Source organism: Cucurbita pepo, chromosome 19 (genome assembly GCF_057944985.1).
Source record: "Cucurbita pepo subsp. pepo isolate OVF chromosome 19, ASM5794498v1, whole genome shotgun sequence".
In the NCBI taxonomy this organism is placed as follows: Eukaryota; Viridiplantae; Streptophyta; class Magnoliopsida; order Cucurbitales; family Cucurbitaceae; genus Cucurbita; species Cucurbita pepo.
The window spans coordinates 11,969,801-11,989,749 of NC_141816.1; the positions used below are offsets into that span (position 1 = coordinate 11,969,801).

General features: G+C 37.7%; 5 protein-coding genes across 5 annotated transcripts; 1 reads left to right on the forward strand and 4 right to left on the reverse strand.

Annotated features, from left to right (window-relative positions):
* Positions 1–254: 254 nt before the first annotated feature.
* On the reverse strand, positions 255–4,108 carry LOC111781557 (triose phosphate/phosphate translocator, chloroplastic). Its single transcript, XM_023662223.2, has 12 exons — positions 3,769–4,108; positions 3,616–3,690; positions 3,409–3,474; positions 3,218–3,296; positions 2,060–2,180; positions 1,883–1,978; positions 1,645–1,757; positions 1,487–1,564; positions 1,288–1,404; positions 983–1,082; positions 777–877; positions 255–531 (listed from the first exon to the last, which is right to left on the reverse strand). The coding sequence occupies exons 1-12, from the start codon at positions 4,029–4,031 to the stop codon at positions 514–516; spliced, it is 1,227 nt and encodes a 408-aa protein (XP_023517991.1). The 5' UTR covers positions 4,032–4,108; the 3' UTR covers positions 255–513.
* Positions 4,109–5,149: 1,041 nt separating this feature from the next.
* On the reverse strand, positions 5,150–6,178 carry LOC111781806 (protein DMP4-like). The gene has a single exon (XM_023662512.2). The coding sequence runs from the start codon at positions 5,967–5,969 to the stop codon at positions 5,331–5,333; it is 639 nt and encodes a 212-aa protein (XP_023518280.1). The 5' UTR covers positions 5,970–6,178; the 3' UTR covers positions 5,150–5,330.
* A 1,595-nt stretch (positions 6,179–7,773) lies between these two features.
* Positions 7,774–9,929, forward strand: LOC111781347 (NAC domain-containing protein 73). The gene is made up of 3 exons (XM_023661885.2): positions 7,774–7,936; positions 8,042–8,231; positions 9,167–9,929. The coding sequence occupies exons 1-3, from the start codon at positions 7,841–7,843 to the stop codon at positions 9,727–9,729; spliced, it is 849 nt and encodes a 282-aa protein (XP_023517653.1). The 5' UTR covers positions 7,774–7,840; the 3' UTR covers positions 9,730–9,929.
* Positions 9,930–10,125: 196 nt separating this feature from the next.
* On the reverse strand, positions 10,126–18,630 carry LOC111781346 (uncharacterized). Its single transcript, XM_023661884.2, has 14 exons — positions 18,049–18,630; positions 16,871–17,032; positions 16,548–16,613; positions 16,214–16,357; positions 15,765–15,878; positions 14,687–14,788; positions 14,410–14,595; positions 13,989–14,078; positions 13,782–13,916; positions 13,210–13,332; positions 12,721–12,806; positions 12,030–12,642; positions 11,828–11,905; positions 10,126–11,521 (listed from the first exon to the last, which is right to left on the reverse strand). The coding sequence occupies exons 1-14, from the start codon at positions 18,313–18,315 to the stop codon at positions 10,481–10,483; spliced, it is 3,207 nt and encodes a 1,068-aa protein (XP_023517652.1). The 5' UTR covers positions 18,316–18,630; the 3' UTR covers positions 10,126–10,480.
* A 376-nt stretch (positions 18,631–19,006) lies between these two features.
* LOC111781891 (glutaredoxin-C9) lies at positions 19,007–19,618 on the reverse strand. Its single transcript, XM_023662622.2, has one exon. The coding sequence runs from the start codon at positions 19,550–19,552 to the stop codon at positions 19,154–19,156; it is 399 nt and encodes a 132-aa protein (XP_023518390.2). The 5' UTR covers positions 19,553–19,618; the 3' UTR covers positions 19,007–19,153.
* Between the last annotated feature and the right edge of the window lie 331 nt (positions 19,619–19,949).

Here is a 19,949-nt window from a genome sequence, read left to right on the forward strand (position 1 = left end):
CCTCCCATGTGATTCTTCTCAATTTTCATGAACTTTTAGCTCCAGTTCTTCCCTGTATATATATTTTTATTAAAATTCGTGTCTTGAGTTTCTAATTTCTACGCCATTTCATTCTCCATCCGTGAACTCTGGATTGCAGATAATGGACTCCAAGTTCATGATTAACGTCGCTGATTGGCCATTGGTGGGTTTATAATCCCAAAAACCTCATCAATCGACCAACTAAAATAATATTTTGAATCATTTTTGGGATGTTATTGGAAAGCGAAGGTTTTTGCATTGCGGCAATAAAAATGCCTTGAAATGAGAAAGCATTCATAATTACAAATTCAGTAAACGTCTGAGCTCAGAATCATAACAATTGATCGGTCAAAGGGAAAATTAAATAACAGATACATGGCAATAGGATTTTTTTTTTTTTTTTCTTTTCTTGGTGATGGAATTATTTAAAAATTTACAACACCAGATCCTCCCCTCATTTCCATGCTTCCCATCACCTCCAATGCTGCTTCTTCAAGCCACCTTTGTTCGCTGTGAAAACAGTTAAGACTTCGTTTAAGGAGAAGGTAGGAAAAATAACTAAACAAGCACCACTCAACTTGTTAAGACATATACTCTAGATCAAGAGGTTAGAAGTTTAATGTGAAGATAGAAGATCAAGCATTCAACTACTGATAATCACTCTAATTCGACAATAAACTCTTTATCATTTTCATTTCTACGTGATCAAATTACAAAAAACAGTGTATGAATCAATGAATAAGGCTAGAACTCACTCGTTTCTCTTCTTCCATCTTAGCCTTGATGAAAGAGTAAAGTGCAACTCCTGCTATTGCAATGCAGGTTCCAATACCAGTCTGTGTTGAAATTTTGTTACCTGCAAGCCACCCCATTTTATTACATCATCTCATGAAGAACTATGACATTTTCACCTCCTTGCAGCAATTAAAACCAGAAAAAAACGCACAAAAGAAATCATTACCAAAGACAATGATGGAGAATCCAATCACAAATACACGTTTCAGCACATTTCCAACTGCATGGGTAAGTGGTGCCACCCTCTCCAGTGTGTTGGTTGCTAACTGTCAGAGCCATCCAAAGCAAAATTCTTTACTTCATACCATTAAACTACACCCTCTCTTAGATACAAATAATTAGTGGCGGTAAACATGAGTCAATTCAAAGACATATTCTTGAATGCATATTATAGGGGTCTGTTGTTAACAAATATGACAGAAAATCAAATGGACCAAGTATTATTAAGAAGAGAAAATTTAGGCAATGTACCTGATTGTAAAGGTGATAAAACATTCCCACCCAGAAGAGATCTGAGACGAATTTGGTTAGACCGACTTTAGCTATGGCATCATTGAAACCAAACTTCAGCAGTTGAGGCCCCTCCACCTGTGAATAATGAAATCTCTGAGTTAAATAAAGATTCTTTTAACTTTTACGCTTTGTCGTCTCATAGCAAATTGAAACTTACAATTACAGCTGGTGGAATGCAGAAAAGGAGAGCGATGATAGAGATATAGGCATAGACGTTGGTGCTGTCCATGTCAGTCTATAAACAAAGAATAGATCAGTTCCAATTACAGATGCCATAGTCTAAAAGAGTCAAAGGTAAGTTGAGTTGAACATAACCATGGCTTTCTTTGAATAAATACTTCTGTAGGTAAATGAGATATTAGAAATCATAGCACTAATGAAGCCAGTCCAGTTGAATGAAAGCTCAGTCAAAGATGCAATTGACACACCTGCATTGATCAATCCAAACAGAACACTATAAAAACAAAGCACCACATGCCACCAAATCCATATAAGTAATATATCAAAATGCATTAAAGAGCTGGAAAAATGAGGTAAAAGAAGAAGAATTTACCAATGACAACGGGAGCCAATGAAAGCCACAAGGTAATGGGAATGGATTGCCCCAAAATGAATTGAGAAGCGGCGGCGTTAAAGAACGGTTCCAAAGCTGAAAATGAACAAGATTTTTAGGCAAACGATAAAATTCAACATGTTGTAAACTGAAGCATTAGTAAATTTGGTGGTTTACCTTTGATTGTGTGTGTGAATGAGACAGCAACAGCTGCGAACGAGACATTGCTAGTGACGTGGCCAAGTGCATGACAGAAAGCTACAGGGATCAGCAGCTTCAGGAGTGTTGAGTCAATAGGCTGCACACCAAAACACATGTTAACCATCCCAAGGAAGGAGCCGAGCCCAGGTGATTCAGTTCAGGAGGTTACCGAGTAAAAGAATACAGAAAAGAAAAGAAGAGGCGAATGAGCTCAGAAACGAGACAAATAACCGATAGGGGGAGAGGGAGTCCATTAATTAGCTAATGAACCCACTTGAGAAGAGAAGCTAGTCCAGTCCCCAGCCAGAAAGAAAGAAAAGGAGAATGATACCACAGAGGCAACGGTATCTAATAAATGTGTTAAATTAAGAGAGAAAGCTACCCATATTCCAAGATCCGATAAAATGAGATAGTTTTAGACACTTTGTGTGAGATCCCACATCGATTGGAGAGGGAAACAAGTGTCGATGAGGACACTAGCCCCAAAGGGAGATGGATTGTGAGATCTCACATCAGTTCGAGAGGAGAACGAAGCATTCTTTATAAGTGTGTGAAAATCTCTCGTAACAGACGCGTTTAAAACTTTGAAGGGAAGATCAAAATGGAAAGCCTAAAGGTGACATTCCTAGTAAAAATGTTATTCCTAAAATACGTGGATCAACATTCCTAAAACTTTAAAAAACAATGCTATTCATGACATTCCTAGTAAAAATACGTGGTTCGACAATTGATTTCTTAATGGAGGGTACATGTTCTACATCAATTTGTTCTACATCAAAATTTAACTACGTTGATGTAATTTATATATAAAATTCTTTTATAAAATTACCCTTCCATATATATGAGTATTAAATTCTTTTTTCTACATAAGTTAAAAGTTTTTGAAGAAGATCTAAATTTATGGTATTCATTATATATAAAATTTAATTGAATCTAACTGAATCTGAAACATTAAATTTTAATTTCGATATTATAACAACTTAATTTGTTTATTAATGATAAATGGGTTGATAATCTAATAAATACAAAAGGTAAAGTTGATATTTAATTTAATAAAAAAATTAAATACAACTTATTAGATATAAAATTAAGCGTTTAAAAATGGTAAGAAAGATTTGTGGAGCCATGACTCACCGCTCGCTTGGGGAGACCCACAACCCAGCTTATCAAGCAGTACACCACCCCAACCAACAAATGGATCACGGATACAAAACTGCCACGTAGACAAAAACTCGAAACATTAATAACGAAAAAAACAGAATAAATTAAAATACAATTGAAAAGGAAAAGAAAGTTTTTCACTTTCCTGTAAATAATATACGTACTAAGGATAGGGGAAGTAATTATAGATCTTCTTGTTGAGGATATTGAAAATCACGTTCAAAAAGTACCTACAATTACAACACAAAAAGGGCAGCACAGTAATTTCGCAAACACCCAGCTCAAAGCAACCATAATTATAACTACGATTTACAGCCGGCATCCACCGTGCACAACACGTGACCTACACTATCCCTACCCCTAAAACCTACCACATGAAGAAGAAGAATCCGGTGACCAACGCCGGATACTTCTCGAAGAAACCAGCCGGGGCAACTTTCGCCTCCCTGCAACATTAAAGTAGAATGAGTTGAAAGCTGAATCTCGGATCCGATCCGGTCCAAACCGGAGGAAACGAACCTCACCCGGCAGAATCGCTACCTCCCGCGGGAGAAGAGGAGGCTGCGGCATAGGTAGGCCGAACCGTCTCCCGTTTGGCCGAGAGGTTATCGAGAAGCAGAGACGGCCGCAATTGGCGTCCCCAAATCAAGTTGGCTCCCTCGGCGATGGGCCTGGTGTGGACGAAGGCGACGTGGTTGTTAGTGGTGGTGGTCTCTCTGTGCAACTTGCGGAGACTGGGAATGCCGCCAGCGAAGTAAGTGGCGCGTGAGAGCAACTGCGACGCCATAAGTAGAAGAGAGAAACAAAGACAGAGAGGAAGGGAAAGAGAGAGGCAAATGTGGTTTCGTCGGCTACGGCGAGGATATATTGTGGAGGGCTTATCGCGAACAAATTTCTGGCGGTAATTCCTTGTGATTGGGTGCGTGAAGGAGTAGAGTAGGGATAGTGCAACCGCTTGTTAGGACGGTTGGTATAGTGGGAGGGTGAGGTGGCGGAAGATGGGATAACAGAGGAGAGAGAGTATGGGATAGTATGTGGATTGGAGTGGGGTCCAGTTATCGGGAGAGAGGGCGAATGAGAGATGGGGAAGGAGCTGAGGTGTCGAATTCTGAAACCGTTGGTGTGTGTTCAGATATCTCCTTATCGTTAACCAAAAATAGAAGTCGGGTTCTTTTGGAGCTCCGATCCAGTATAGAAATCACGGATTCACTTCGGATCTCGCTGCCTGACCCGAACCCAACTCAACCCAACCCAACCCAACCCAATAATTTTATTTTATTTTTTTATATTTTTAGTCACAAAATCTTTTAATGTGCATCTGTTTTTAGTTTAATTTAATTTTTCTTTTATAATCTTATTATTTTATAACCCATTTATATGTATAAAAATCACGTGAAAATGTTAAAAATAGATGATTGGATTAACTCAATTAAGACTGAACTTTAATAGATCTATTTGAGAAATGGTCCAACTCTTTTACCATCTTTTTCATTATATTTAACATGCGGCGAGAATGATTACAACATTTTATTATAACGATAGTTCTTAGACTACTCTATAGCATGATAGGTTCATAAATGTCTAAAATAATCCTACATGGCTCTCTAAGATCATCGACGATCAAATTAAAGCATCATAGTGTACGTGGCTTAGTACCACACTAATAAAGAATCTACTATTTTGGTGTGAAATTGAATTGAAAGTCATGGCCAAAATTGGGACATTTACAAAAATGAAAGGTATAAAGTTTTGTAACCAACAACTAATTGTCTAATACTTAGCTTAAACGTATGTGTGTTTTGAAACAATAAAGAAGGGAAGGAGTAGAACGCATCTGCCAGCATCTTTTATTTTTTGACCAATGCATTAAAGTTGGGATCAATATTTTTCTTGTACAGTTAACTATTGAAGTAATTATTTTATTTGATTGATTATGATGAAACCATGCATTGCCCATTGTCAGTTTCCAAGGAACCCTTTATCTGAATTGATGAAATCGAGAGATATCGAAATGATTACAAAAGGAAAAAAGAAAACAATTATGGAACCACAAGAAGTATCGGCGAATCACAGAGCAACTCCGACACTAATCAGCAGAGATTGGGAAGCCAATGCCATGGCGTCTGGTTGGAAAAAGAACAAACAACATGCTACAAACCACGCCAATCCCAACCGGCAAAGACGTCAAAATCTCCTTAGCCGCATTGGACGGCGATGGGTAAAAGCAGTTCACCACATTCTCATCAAACAGAGCAACGGCGCAAAAAACCAGAATCGACATGAAAGCGTGCAAGAAATCAATAAATCTCACCCGATACTTAGCCGCCGCCACGTCCGGAAGGTCCACCGAGCCGTCGATGACCCAGAGCCCTCTGAAAGTGGCGAACCCATAACAAACATTCCCCTGACTGTCTCTGAAACTATCGGTAAAACTCATAAGAAAACAGGACAATCCACAGAAACCCACGAGGGCAGAGGCGAGGTAGCGAGAAACAGAGTCGCAGTTGCCTTCATTGGTGAAAATGGGGGAAAGTAGTTGAAATGCGAGGACGGTTCCAGTGGGTAAAAGATTGGCCAAATGGGCAGTGCCCTGAAACGTCTGGGAAACGGCTTTTTGAATGAGAGTTTTTTTACCTCTGGAAGGGATGGATGTTGTTTCTCGCAAAAGGGGGCGTTTCTGTTCGTTTCTGATCTGGGTTTCTTCGTCGACTGCTTTGATCTCCATGGGTGAGGTTGATATGAATTTGGAAGGTTGGAGTGTATTAATACGAAGTCGTGGGAGATGAGTGGAAGCAAAGGGAGAGTAGTGATGCCTTGAAAGCAATTGCGTAAGACTTGGGGGAAGGAATTTTGTTGCTTGACTCGAGTGTTCATGTTGAGACACATAAACGAGGGATGGATGGGGGAATTATAAAATTTTTGTATTGCAAATGAACTCGAGTGTTGATGTTGAATGGCTCTGTTAGGTATTGGGATTGTTCAAACTTGGAAGAAATGAGAACTAAAAAGGAGGAGATTATTCAATTTGGTTTTGTTACATTACGGAAGGTATCGGATCCACAAATTTGTTGTTTAAATGATGAGTTTGTCAATGATGCCTCTTCCAAAGTCAAACCATTTTGTCCTACTCCTCCCCTTTCTTTCTATTCTATCTATCTATCTATCTATCTATCTATCTGTCCCATAAGACCGGGGTCGCTTCCTTTAATTAGTTTCTCAATGAGTCTGCTAATTTAGGGAATGATCATCTATTTATAAATAAAGAACGATCTCTCCATTGGTACGAGGTCTTTTGGGATAGCCCAAAGCAAGACTACGAGAGCTTATGCTCAAAATGGATAATATCATACCATTGTGGAGAATCATGTTCGTCTAACAAAAGTTACTATTAAAGTTACTCATTCCTTCCTTTAATAACGTTACTATTCCTCCATCTTCGAGTTTTAAAAAGCCCCTTTATGAATACAAATATCTATTTAATTATTGTAGAGGGCTTTCTAAAAGGCCTTTTTCTTCCCTTCCATTTTTGAAGAAAGATAGTTTTGTCCTTTGGCCCGTGATCGTTTATCTATACTAGAAATTTCAATAAATAAAAAAATAATTCATTAAATTTTCAATTTATCGAACTAACTTTTCATTGATGTATTGTTTCATCGAGATCAAATTGCAATTGCGATATCATTTTCTTGTTCTCGAATCGTCTTCTTCAATTCTTTTAGGTTTATGCTCTACTCCGAGTAAAGATCTACTCGAGTTGGATTTGCACATATAGATCGTTTATCTAATAAGAAATGTTTCGTTCCCCATTTCAACTAGTGAGGAAAGAAGATTTTGAGATCGTTTTGAGTTAATTTGTCTCTTCATTTTTTGCATTCAACACGAAACCCATTGAGCTGTTCTCATAATAATTTGTGAAGGAATATTCAAATGTTTATAATTAATTCTCAAAAGAACTTTATATATATTTTATAAAACAAGACTAATAAATCAAATTGAGTTTTAGTTGGTTCCGTGGTCATTCATAATTACATATTTCTTCGCTTTACCATTAAAAAAAATGATCTGACATATTTTATGGTGTCTACTCAACCTAACACGAGGTGTTCATTGACTTAGTCAGCTCCACATCAAAATCATGTCTTTCAGCTAAGCTATGACACTAATGGTTAATTATGTCATCGTCATTGTTCAAGTAACAATAAAATATTAAGAAACTTACTTACTCTTTAATCTTTAATTAATTATGTCAAATTTTATTAAATTATAAGAATAAAAGGTTTAATTTAATTTAATTTTGTCAAAAAAGAGGCATGGGTGAGGTGACGTAAGTTTTGTTTTGTCCGCCGACATTGTGAGGCTTAGCGGAGAAGTTTGTTGAAGAGAATTTGGATACAGAAAGTCAAAGTCAAACCAGAATTTGATGTTGGGAAAATGCTTAGAAGGCGAAGTTTAACTTGTTGGGCAAGGAAGGGTTTTGGTGGTAATGCATTTGTGTTGATTGAAGTGTGTGGGTTTAATTGGGTGTATATATAGATAGATATATAGAAAGGGTGGTACGGAAAGTGGATAGTAGAATTGGAATTGGCACTCGAATCAATGAATTGGTTAAACCCTAATGAGGGAGGATTACGCGATGCATTTCCATCTATAATTTGCCCATCCTGTGCGCATCCCATTCGATTCCAACGTCAGGTACGGCTACTGAATTGGCTTCATGTTCCAAATTATAAACCAAATGGAACTCCGAGATTTGAGATGTGTTGTGTTGTGTTGTGTTGTGTTGTGTGTGTGTGTCAGGGTGGATTCGAAGGTTGGGGGAGGCTTCCGGCGGGAGTGAAGTTCGATCCAAGCGACCAACAGATTCTGGAGCATTTGGACGCTAAAGTTAAACGCGATAAGCGAAAGCTTCATCCACTTCTCGATGAATTCATCCCCACTTTAGACGGTGAAGATGGCATTTGTTACACCCACCCTCAAAATCTCCCTGGTAATTCCTTTTTCTTTTTTCTTCTAGTGTTTTCGAGTTCATTAAGATTATACTAATAGAGTTTCACTCAAAAATCTTTTCAACAAATCTAAAATTTCAGGTTGGTTGAATTTCGTGTCAAGAATTCACAATACAACTGAGTTAGAATTATTTTTTTAATTATTTGAAATATATATTTATTTACATATTAATAATTAAAATCTCAGAAAAAAATAGCTTAGCCCTATTTCTAAGTTGGTTAGGTTGGTTCAACCTAGGGAGATAAAAAGAATATATCAATTTACAAACTAAATCATATTTTCGATTTTCAAAAAATTCAACTCAACCCAAATTGAAAAAGAAAATAACCTAGCCCAACTTTTATCATTTGAGTTAAATAATCTAAATTGATTGGATTATGAGGTCGTGTGTACACCTTAAGAAGTTCTAGTTACACGGACTTAGACCAACTCATTCCTTCTTTGTTCATCTTCATAGAGAATTTGTTGGTTTGAATATGATTAAAAAAATGTTCGGAAGAAATGGTTTCCTATGATTTTAAATATATGTTTCATAAACATAAAAATCCTGAAAAATTCAACCAAAAATACAAAATACAAAACGGAAGTTTGGGACAAAATCAAATTGGGTAGCCTTTCAAGTTAATTTATGGTTTTTGGCCTCCAAAAGAATGCCTTTTTCGTGATGCAATATGATGCTTAAAATAAAATAAAGAGAAAGGGTCGCGTAATTATTATACAAAAAACGTGAGCCCCACCTTTAAGGAATATATGTTGGAAGGAATGCGTCATCATAGAGATTGAATATATAAGAGTGATATTAAGGTTTGATGTGATAGCAACCGTCAATTGTTATAGAATAGTGCAACGGGGAGAATAGAAATTTTAAAATGCATTTTAGATGAAAATTGAAATCCTTGTTGTTGTGAAGTGCAGGTATGAGAAAAGACGGGGAAATCCGGCACTTTTTTCATCGCCCGTCCAAAGCGTACACTGCCGGCTCCAGGAAACGCAGGAAGGTTCAAACAGACAAAGAAGGCACTGACACAAGATGGCACAAAACCGGGAAGACAAGGGCAATCACTGGCGCCGACGGTGGCGTTGTGATGGGTTTCAAGAAGATTTTAGTTTTGTATTCAAATTATGGGAGTGAAAGGAAGCCGCAAAAGACGAACTGGATAATGCATCAGTATCATCTGGGTGTTACCGAGCACGAGAAAGACGGCCAATTGGTGGCTTCTAAGGTCTTCTTTCAGAAACAGCCTCGCCAGAGCTCCTCCTCCCACCAGAACAGTATTGTTAAACAATGGGGCGGCGGAGACGGCGGCTATTCGCCTGACACCAGTGCAGTTTTTGTTGATTACGGCAACCCGATGATGAGTTCTTTGTATGAGATTGGAGGAGGGGAGAAAGTACATAGAGAATTCGATTTCGGAGAAGGAGAAGGAGAAGCGTCTTCTTCTGTTGTTGTGAGTGGTGCACATTCAAACCCACTCTAATACTCGTCAGACAACTTTCAATTGAGTGGTTTCTTCCAACTTCAAATGTTGGCTACTTTTGTGTGGAATGGGTGTTTCACAATATTGAGATTTTTTAACGATTTGTAATAATATTGTAAACTATTCCAAATATATTCTTTTGGTTTGGAATAAGAATTGATATCTTATTCAATACAGAAAGCGATATACTATATACTCGAGTATTATCGAATACAATTTTCCACAATGTAGTTCAACCCCTTCGAAAAAGCAAACAGGTGAATCACATTACTAAAAAAAAAAAAAAAAGAACACTAGTCAAATACACATTATACCCAATGAGCATGGATTTAAGAGTTTAGGAAGCTGAAGCAGGCGGAAAAGCCTACAGAAGAGAGGCACTGGAAACGAATCAAGTGAACCCAAAGCTCCATCTGAGTTGGATAAATTTTCTGTTCCCTACTACCAAATGCACACCTATGAATATGACCCACAATAATTCACAATAAATCTCAACAATTCAAACAACATACGTTCTAGAAATTAGACGTTGAGAAATATCAGCGCCAAAGAACCAAAATAATCTAACCTGAAGAATGGCAATCTAGAGAAAACATGGAGGAGACCACACCCCTGTCATGACAAAATCCATTAAACAAACCCCTAGAAAACTTGAAAACGCTCTCTAGTCCTAAATGGATCAACAACTTCCATCTCCTTGTAGATTACATTCATCCACCTATACAAATCCTAAAAAAACAAATCTACAATATCATAGTTTGAGTACACATTTCTCGTACAGCGCAATAATGTCCTTTTTATTGGGATTCTTCAACTTAAGCAGTTCGGCGCCAAAGTTGTGTTTTGTGAGTTCTTGCTTAAGCTTCTGGATAGTGAACCTGGTATAATCTTCCTGGTTTGTTTGTTGGCTATGATTATCTTCATCCCCCTTGAAAATTGATCCGCCGTCCTCTGGCTGAGTATACCTCATGGGGCTATTTGTGCTTCTAGCTCTTTTGTTTACTCTCAAAATTCTGTCACTTGTGTCCATGTCTTGGACAGATTCCATGCCCATCTCACCATCATCCACCCTTAGACGTTTCCCATGAGAAGCAGTCTTCAGCTTACTATCCAATGCTGTCTCATTTAGACGAACTCTAGTCAACTCTTGTTGGAGTAAATCAATTTTTGAATGAGCAGATTGCAGCTGAAGTGAGAGAGCCTCTGCCCTATTGTTGGCCTCTGCATGTGCAGAACGCTCTGAATCCAGAAGGCCCTGAAGAACTTGAACAGTGCTAGTACGCTGCTCATTGTTCGATTTCAATAGAGACTCTATTTCTTTTTCCCTTTCTTCAACTCTTGCTTCCAATGATGCAACTTTTGACATGGCTTCCATTTCTGACCCCCGAATTTGTTGCAAATCTTCCACCAAATCTTTCTTCTGCCTTTCCAGACTTTCAATTTGCCTCTCAGCCCTCTCTATTCGAGCCAACCGCTCCATTGCCAACCTCTGCATCTCATTCTTTTCCTCTTGAGCAGCACTAGCTTCAATTCTTGCTTTATCAGCAATTTCAGTAGCCTTTTTCACATCGTGTTCAGCAAGTCTACACCTTTCCTGAACTTCATCAAACCTTTGAAATTCAGATAAGTACTTCTGATCCAAATGAATCTTTTCTTGTTGCAAAATCCTTGATTCTTTCTCAAATGATTGAGCCCTAGCATTAGCCGTTTCCAACCTCTCTTTTAGCTCTTTTATTTCATGCCTCAAAGAAAATACTTCCACATCATAACTCCCAATTTTTGACTCGGCAGCCTGCAGATGAAACATTTTATAATATGAAAATCATATGTTCTTTTCATCATTGAGATGCAAACTGATACCCACAAATCGTTGTATGGCAGCATGTAAAAGATAAGAATCACGGAAAAAGCCTTGAAACATAATGTTGGATGGAACTGAAATTGTAGTAACAAATAACATGACGGTTTTATTTATTGAATATTTTTTTGTTTTGCTAAAAAATAAATTTTGAATTCCACACTATCTACTCTGTAGCCATGTCACAATACTGACTTCAGTAAACAATAACCCTCCCCCTGATAGATCTAAGAAGTTTACCTTCAACTCAAGCCTTAAAGTTGTCAAATGCTGCTCGGCTTGCTCAATTTTCGCTGCCTTGTCCTTCAATTCATCTTCCTGCATCATAAAATCAAATTTCAGATACTTTCCATTATAGCACTCCTTGTATTCACGTGTAGAGGTAGAATATGCTTGCAAGTGTTTGTTAGTTGTGTAAGTTGGGTGCGTGATGAAGATTTACCTTTTCAGCCAAAGTATTGGAGAAGTCTTTCCTCAAAGCATCTTCCCTAAGCCTTGTTTGCTTATTTGTGCGTTCCTCTGCAAGTGCAGCCTTCTCAAGAGCAGCTTTAGCATCTCTTAAAGCAATGTCAAATTTCCTCTTCCACTCTTCTGCCTCTTCTTGTGCAGACTGAGCTTGTTCCCGAGCAGCCGCTAGCCTTGCTTCAGCAGCACTAGTCCTTGACTTCAAAACAGAAATTTCTGAATTAGCTTGATCTTCCTCAGCTTTCAACTTAGACAAGACAGTTTCATATTTTCTTTTCCAATCCAATGATTCTTGCTTTGCTTGTTCCAATGTTTTCTTCAGGCTAGAGCATCTCTCATCAAGAGAACTGCAACTACCCTGTAGGTTAGTTATGCGGTTCATATAGTCATCAGCAAGCTTTTTCTTATCATTGATGGCATCCTCATATCGCTTCAGATATTCAGACTTGTACTTCTCACTGGCTTCCAGCTGCTTCTTAAGCAAATTCAGCTGGTCTTCAATTGAGCGACACTTCAAAGCGAGGGAATTCTTCTCTGATCCAACTTGATCTATAAGTCTCTTTATAAGGTCATGTACTGGACCATCCAAACTGCAAAGTTCCATGGTTTCAGTCACATTAACTCAAAAAGTCCAAAAAAAAATATGAGGAACAAACTCTAATATAAACCTCTGGTGTAAAAATGTCGCCAACTTCTGCCACTTTCCCGGGCCATGTGATGATGCTTCATATTCAGACAGAAGAGCACCAAGAACCTGCACAGACATGTTTCACAACCAAAAGCAAATGGGTAACTCAATTATTAGACAATAGTTACACGAGAGAAGAGACTTTGACAAAGAAGAATGAAAGTTCAATAACGGCAGTAGATGGAAATGTGTTCAGCCGATTCAGTCACAGAAAAGAAACAGAGGGCAATAACTTATCAACTGCTATCAAGAATAATATATCGAAACTAAGATTTCAATGTGCAAATCACAGTACATTTTCTAGAAAGAAAAACCAATTAATTCAATGCCTAGCATTGCCTCCAGACCACCAGAATCATCAACATAGTTGATCATTACTTTATATTTTTCAATAAACCAAACTGCCCTTGTCAGAAACTGATGACAAAATAGTCCTTTAACCAAAATAGTGAATTAAAACCTAAATTACCTTCACAACATTATTTATACTTGCATCGGAAGCATGACAAGCTGCTCTCAACCTCTTTTCCATGCTTCGTATGGCATTTGTGCATTGCAAGTCTGCTTCTGTGTATGCAGTCCTCTTGTAATCCTGCATTAGACACGATCAACTCGTGTAAATAAAACAAGGAGCAGAAAATAATGAATCACAAGCAACTTTAAGATAAAATGGAAATGTTGGGCCTTAAAAAAATAAAATTATAAAAATGTTGGGCCTTAAAGACACAAGTCATTGAATTAATCAGTCAGCAGTTTCTCCAAAAATTCCCTTACACCCTGTGTAATTCTCCAGACTCTCAACAAAATTTTCCGTATAATAATGAAAAATCCAACTTCCTAAAGAGCCTTTCCTTTAACAAAAAGGCATACGTACGACTGCCATCTAAAGTATCGAGTTGCCATTCCAACTTGGGCCACCTCAAACCAAATGTTAGAGGCATCACTTGATGCTTTTTCATCTAAGTTTGATTTCTACAAAGTCACATTTCCAATTGCCCCGCACAATTAGTAAAAACATAGAACTAACATAATATTTATTACCTCAAATGCTTTTCGATAAAATTTTTCCAGTAGTCCCTCGTATTTTTTCCTCACTGGACCAGCACCTACAGCACCCGAATTAAATGCAACAAGTGATTTTTGAACAGCTGCTTCATGTGCTTCCCTCAGTTCTGCCTGCAGGGAAAAAAATGTTATCAAGCAACATAAACATCTCTAATGGGAATGCAAGTTAGAATTTACACGTACTTCTTCTGGTGGCTTTGTCCGGTCAAAAGTAGACATATACACTTCAGCAGCATGATCATATGCCCTTCGACACTCAGCTTCTTCAACACTCTGCAAATTAATGATATGGATGATAATTATCTTCTAATTCGACGCTATCCTATTTCACTAAAAGGGGCAACAATTTCTCACATGTTCGCAGTCCTCATAACAGATTCAATAAATCTCTATGAAAGGATAGAAATGTGTGCATATATATAAAATTTCCCTCCAATTTTATTTGTGCACCCAAGTCAGCGGATAAAAGATATTAATACAAGACAACGCAGATACCCAAACATTCCTATTCAGAAATGAGAAAAAAAAAATACTTCTTACAAGCAAAAGTTCCAAAATAATTTCCAGAAAGTGCTTTACACAAGAGTTCATAAGGTATACTAGCCTGCCAAGAGGAAGTTATTGTAGGCACTGCACCATGGTTTAGAGCATCAAGGTAAGACTCTGTAATGCCCACCAAAATTGGACCTGTCATAACAGTTGCTCCGACTTGCTTAGGCCTTGTCCTCTCAAAGACAAATTTAGTAAATGCATCAAGTCCAGACCGAAATTCAGGCCTTAGTTTATTTAACTGCAGAAACACAGAATGTTAAGGATGTTCGGCTAAAGTTGGCTCCAAAAGAAAAATTATGCAAAACAATCCACAAGCTTAAGTTACTTACAGAAATTTGATCAAGTCTTTGGAGATCATTTTCATTATTGAGAGGACGCACAAGGGTAAAGCAGTCTCTATCTGGAAACAAAGCTCGAATGGAATCACGAATCTGTTGGTAAATGGATGAAAATACAGATTAGATTGTCAGCCCAAACAAACATATTCAAGTACAAATGACCATTAGTCCAAAAGGCATAAAAATAAAAATCTCAAAATTCTACGTGCCGGAGCTAACAGAGAGTGAGCATATACAGTGATAAATATCACAAGACATTAGAAAAACAAGAAATCTTACTAAGGCCTCGTTTGATAACCATTTGATTTTTCGTTATTGGTTTTTAAAAATTAAGCTTATACACTAACAATGACGCTCACACCTCACTCCCAGGCCCGCCTGAGCGTTTCTTTCACAAATACACCTTAAGAACAAGGAGTCTTTCGAAATTACAAAAATAATAAATGGTCAACGGGAGTCAAGTCTCAAGTATATAGTTTATGTCGTACATGAAACATTTCATCAGATTAAAGACAAGAAAAATAATCCAGTAACGAAAGGGAACAGTCTTCCCAACCCATACCAATAGAGATTAGATTACAAAAAAAAATAATAAATAAATAATAATAATAATAATAATAATAATAATAATAATAATCTTTTAATCAGTACCATACCTAACGAAGAATAATTAATATTCTCAAATGAAACATCTAGGAACCAAGAAAGAAGTGTGTTTCCTATACTTTATAAAACATGTGACGTCCATCTAGAACAGAAGAAACATATTCTCTCTCTCTAATATCAATATCTCCTACTCATCTGTAGTTGTTATAATCATAAAAATCTATTAAAAAACAAGAAATGAAATTAAAGGAATAAACAGAGATTATAGATTTGATGTGGATTTCCAGAGAGGGAGTGCTAGAATGAACAAGAAATATGAACTTCGTAAGCAACTGCTAAAAGAATTTGTGTGACTTAAACAAAAGTAACTTTTTCTCCCTTTTCTAGACCTAGAACATGTGAGTCAAAATTACAGCACAAACAAGCTCATCAAACCAAACAGGTGATAATGTCCATCTAATACCTCATTCTTAGCAGCTATGTCTTTTCCACTACCTTGAACCGGCCTCAATGCAAGCTCAAGATAGTCACGAGGTGTAATCCTCCTATTATCCTCTACTAGATCCAAATAGAAGTCCTGCAAGTAATTCTCGTATTAGAGAAGACCACATAATATAATAGAAAATATATTTTAAAAAATTATTACAAATAGAGGATCTAACATAATGAGGTATGAAAGAACTTTTAGGTAGACCACAAAATATATAAAACGAGCACCAAAAAGAAGATTTAACGTAATAAGGAGGATATGGTCTTACGTTAAGAAGCCATGCAAACAGGAAAAAAAAAAAAAATCATAATAATAATATGCACATTGCAGAAATAAATTAAAGAACATGTCCTAATGTTTGAATGCACTTGGGAAGAAATTTATCAACTTATGAATATTAATGGTATAGAAGTGCACTGTACCCTTAGAAGCCAAACAAAGATTGGAGAGAATTGACCAAGTTCAGCAGATGTAGTTCTGCCCCCAGCAGCCCTTACACGAATATGTTTAGCCATTTGAGTGACAAGAGATAAACGGTCAAGTGCAGCTTCATCTATTCCACCCATCTGAACAGATAGATAAATATGAGTTCCATACAGAAATTGTGAAAATGGTACAAATTATACAGCAACAAAGAGAGGAGCATTAAGAAAATTACTCGAGTATCCTGTTCCATTTAAAGAGAGAAAATGTGCAATTCACAGGTTCAGAAAAGATGGGTTTCTAAAAGATAAGGATCAACATTAGTTCCCCTACCTGATTATAGACAAACATGCTAGACAAGAGAACAGCAAGAGAAAAAATCTGGGTGCTGTATGTTCCCTGTAAAAAGAGTGAGGAAGAAATAAGAAAGATAGGTGGAATAAATTGGATACTAAATGAGATTTGTAATATTACACCTTAAAATGAGGAAAACATGTGATGAAGGTAAAACTTTATCACTATAAATTTATATGAAGCCTAATTGAAGCTCAATACTCCAAACTTAAAATCCAATGGTGTCATTATTCATATCAATGTCACATCAAATAGACAATTGAAGACCTGAATCAACATCGAATAATGAATTGAAGTCATACCGTTTGATCATAAGCATCAATTCCTTCACTATCTAAAAGTAAGAGATTGTACTCAGTTCCATCAAGGGCAGTTCTTTTCAAGGGTGTACTCCATAACCAGAGCCCTTTAGTACAAGGCCGATGGGTAGATGCTACTTGAAATCCACTACTCCTCCCAAGAAGCTTCAAAAGAAAAGAGTTGTTTGTAAGTCCACGAAATTACATTACATGCGCATGAAGAACAGCTAAGTGCTCCAACAAATACCATGTATGTTTTACAGATACCTCCCTCTTCATACAAACTAAAGTGATACTAAGAGTACAAGAAATTGCATCAGTGTGTCGTGTGAGACAAAACCAACTGTTATGAATAGAGAATAACCTAAAAAAATTGAAATGTATGTTCATACAGGGGTCCACATAAATATCACAAGCAAGAGATAAGAATGTTGAGGGGCGTTCGGTTCAAAAATTGAGTTTGTATAGCTTGGAGTTGAAAAGAATATGTTTGGTCTATAGATTTGCGAACTCTATGCTATGACTTTGCCAATACCCTGAGCTACATAAATCTAAGCTATATGAACTCTTACTTTGTACTACAAGCCTACCATTGCAAATCACAAAATTTAAAATAATAATAATAATAATAAATAAATAAACAACATAAACTCGAGCATCTGAATCCATTTCCTTACATGATCCACACGTAAGTTTCAAATCCTAGACTTTCCTACCCCGTTAAGTGCCCTCTCACAATTTCGCAGCTGAACAATCTAGCATTAGAGTATCCAATTTTGTAGCAGAGTTCTATAAAGTACACACATCCGCTCAGTAAGATAAAGACCCACACCACCCACTCGAGTAAGGCAGTTCAAAAAGAAGATTAAACTCCTTCCTCCATGAAGAACACAATTCATCTTCCTCTTTTAAAAGTTAAAAGGCAACCTTCAACTCTTGCACGTACACATGTATCACTTCCTCGCACTTACACAGTAATAATCTTGAATTCTATCTCAAACGTTGCTCTGCAGAGCTACCTAATCAAAGGCAGCAACTACAGAAACAAACTAAACAAGTGCAAGTCCTCACAAAACTTTGACCTTGCCAAATTCAGAAAACCCTAGATTTCGAAGGAACCCATAAAATAATGAAAATTGCAGAATCTATCCCACACAAACTAAAGAGCAAATGAGACTAACTTGATTCAGAATGAAGCTCTTGCCCTGACGAGCACGACCACAAACGGAGACGACACCGATAGGTTCTTTTACGAGCTGTAAAGTGGCGACAGCTTCAGGATCCATCCGAAACTTTCCTTTCTCATCACAGTAAACAAGGCGAATAGGCCTGGCCGGACCAGTCACCGACGATGACAAGGAAGACGCCGAGGGCGTAAGAGAAGGCAAAGGAGACTGCGGAGAGGAAACATCGGCGGAATTATCTTTCCCTCTGAAAAACTTTATCATCTTCTTCCTTTCCGCCTCCTTCAATCAAATTTCGCGCCCTTCTCCCAACACAATCTTGAAAGAACAAAAATCTCCGCCTTCCCCACAAATTTGTTTCAAGTAGGGAGAGAAAAATGAATGAGAATTAGCTCTCTGTGCGTTCTATATTATGTTAGTGAGTGTAAGAGTGGGAATCGGAGGCGTTTTGAAATCGCGGAGGGAAAAGCCGAAGCAGTCGCCCGAGACTTTCTTCTTCCAGTGCCCCCAAGTGTAAAGAAGTACGAAATTACCATTTAGCATAGCAACATTCAACAGTACGGCAGGGGCTTTTCAGTCATTTACTTCAAACTCCCTTCGGGCCGATGAGACAGCGTGGTTATAAAAACGCTAGGCTGGCAGCTGGCCATAAATGCTTCTCACATTGTCTTTTTTTTATTGCAATTTTCCTCTTTCAATTTCCTTTTATGTCGAACAGAATTTCCGGCTCCGGAATATTTTCCTTATTTAAAGGCCCAACAGCCCATTTATTGCCCAATCTTAGACTAACCCATTTGTGTAATGGGCCCAAACCAAAGGCCCAATTTAACGTTACTGAATCGTCAAGGTCAGCTAATGGGCCTAGGCCTTCATCCACAACTGATTGATGTAGATTTTATTATATTCTATTATCTTTAACTATATAAATCATTTATATCTAACAAAACAATACAAATAGTTTTAAATTTTTAATAAATTATAATCAATTTAAAATGAAAATTAGGGAAATTGTGACGAAGTTTCAGCTCTGCGTCCACTTGGAGGATTCGAAATCAGAAATTTAATGCACTTAATACAGAATTCAGTAATGAAGCAATTTAATTTAAAGCCACAAAGCACCCGCATCTTTTAAAGCCGGCTCCAATTCGCCGGAAATATGAGCTGCCATCACTTCTTCCAACCCACCAAACATCTTCCCGCCGACAAACACCACCGGAAAGTGCACACTCCCGTCGTTCCCATCTTCAGCACTGGCGGCTGCTAATTTCCCAATCTCGCCGGCAATACCGGGTTCCTCCTCCTCGCCGACGGCGAAGACGGCCGGGTTCACGCCGTGGCCCAACAACAGCAATTTCAAAACATGGCTCATACAACACCCACGTCTGGCCAAAACCACCACAGCGTTGTTTGACACTATTTTTTCGACACTCGCATCCGCCCCGGCAGTGGAGGTATCGACGGCGGCTGGAACCCACGTCCTGTACGGAATTGCTTGGTGCATAATGCAAATTTGGTAAAGAAAAAAGATCCAATTGAGAGAGAGAGAGAGAGAGAGAGAGAGCGCGATGGTAAAATGGTGTGATTGGGCATTTATTTATATTGGGGTGTGGAAAAATGAAGCGTCAACACAGGTAACACGATCTAGGACGCAATGAAAAACTGTAGGTGACGATCAATTGCGTCACAGCTTACTAGGTCTGTCTCTGTTCTGTAAAAGCTCTTGATTAGGTGCTAATTAACGATGATTAGTATCTAAAGCAACCCATAAAATCTCTACCTTTTGTGGATGGGGACATTTTACAGTTTTAGAAACGATGGTGACGTGGTTGGATTATGTGTAATTTTGGAAATTAGGGTATCAATTAATGTGGGGGCTTCTTTTAGTATGGTATGGTTTG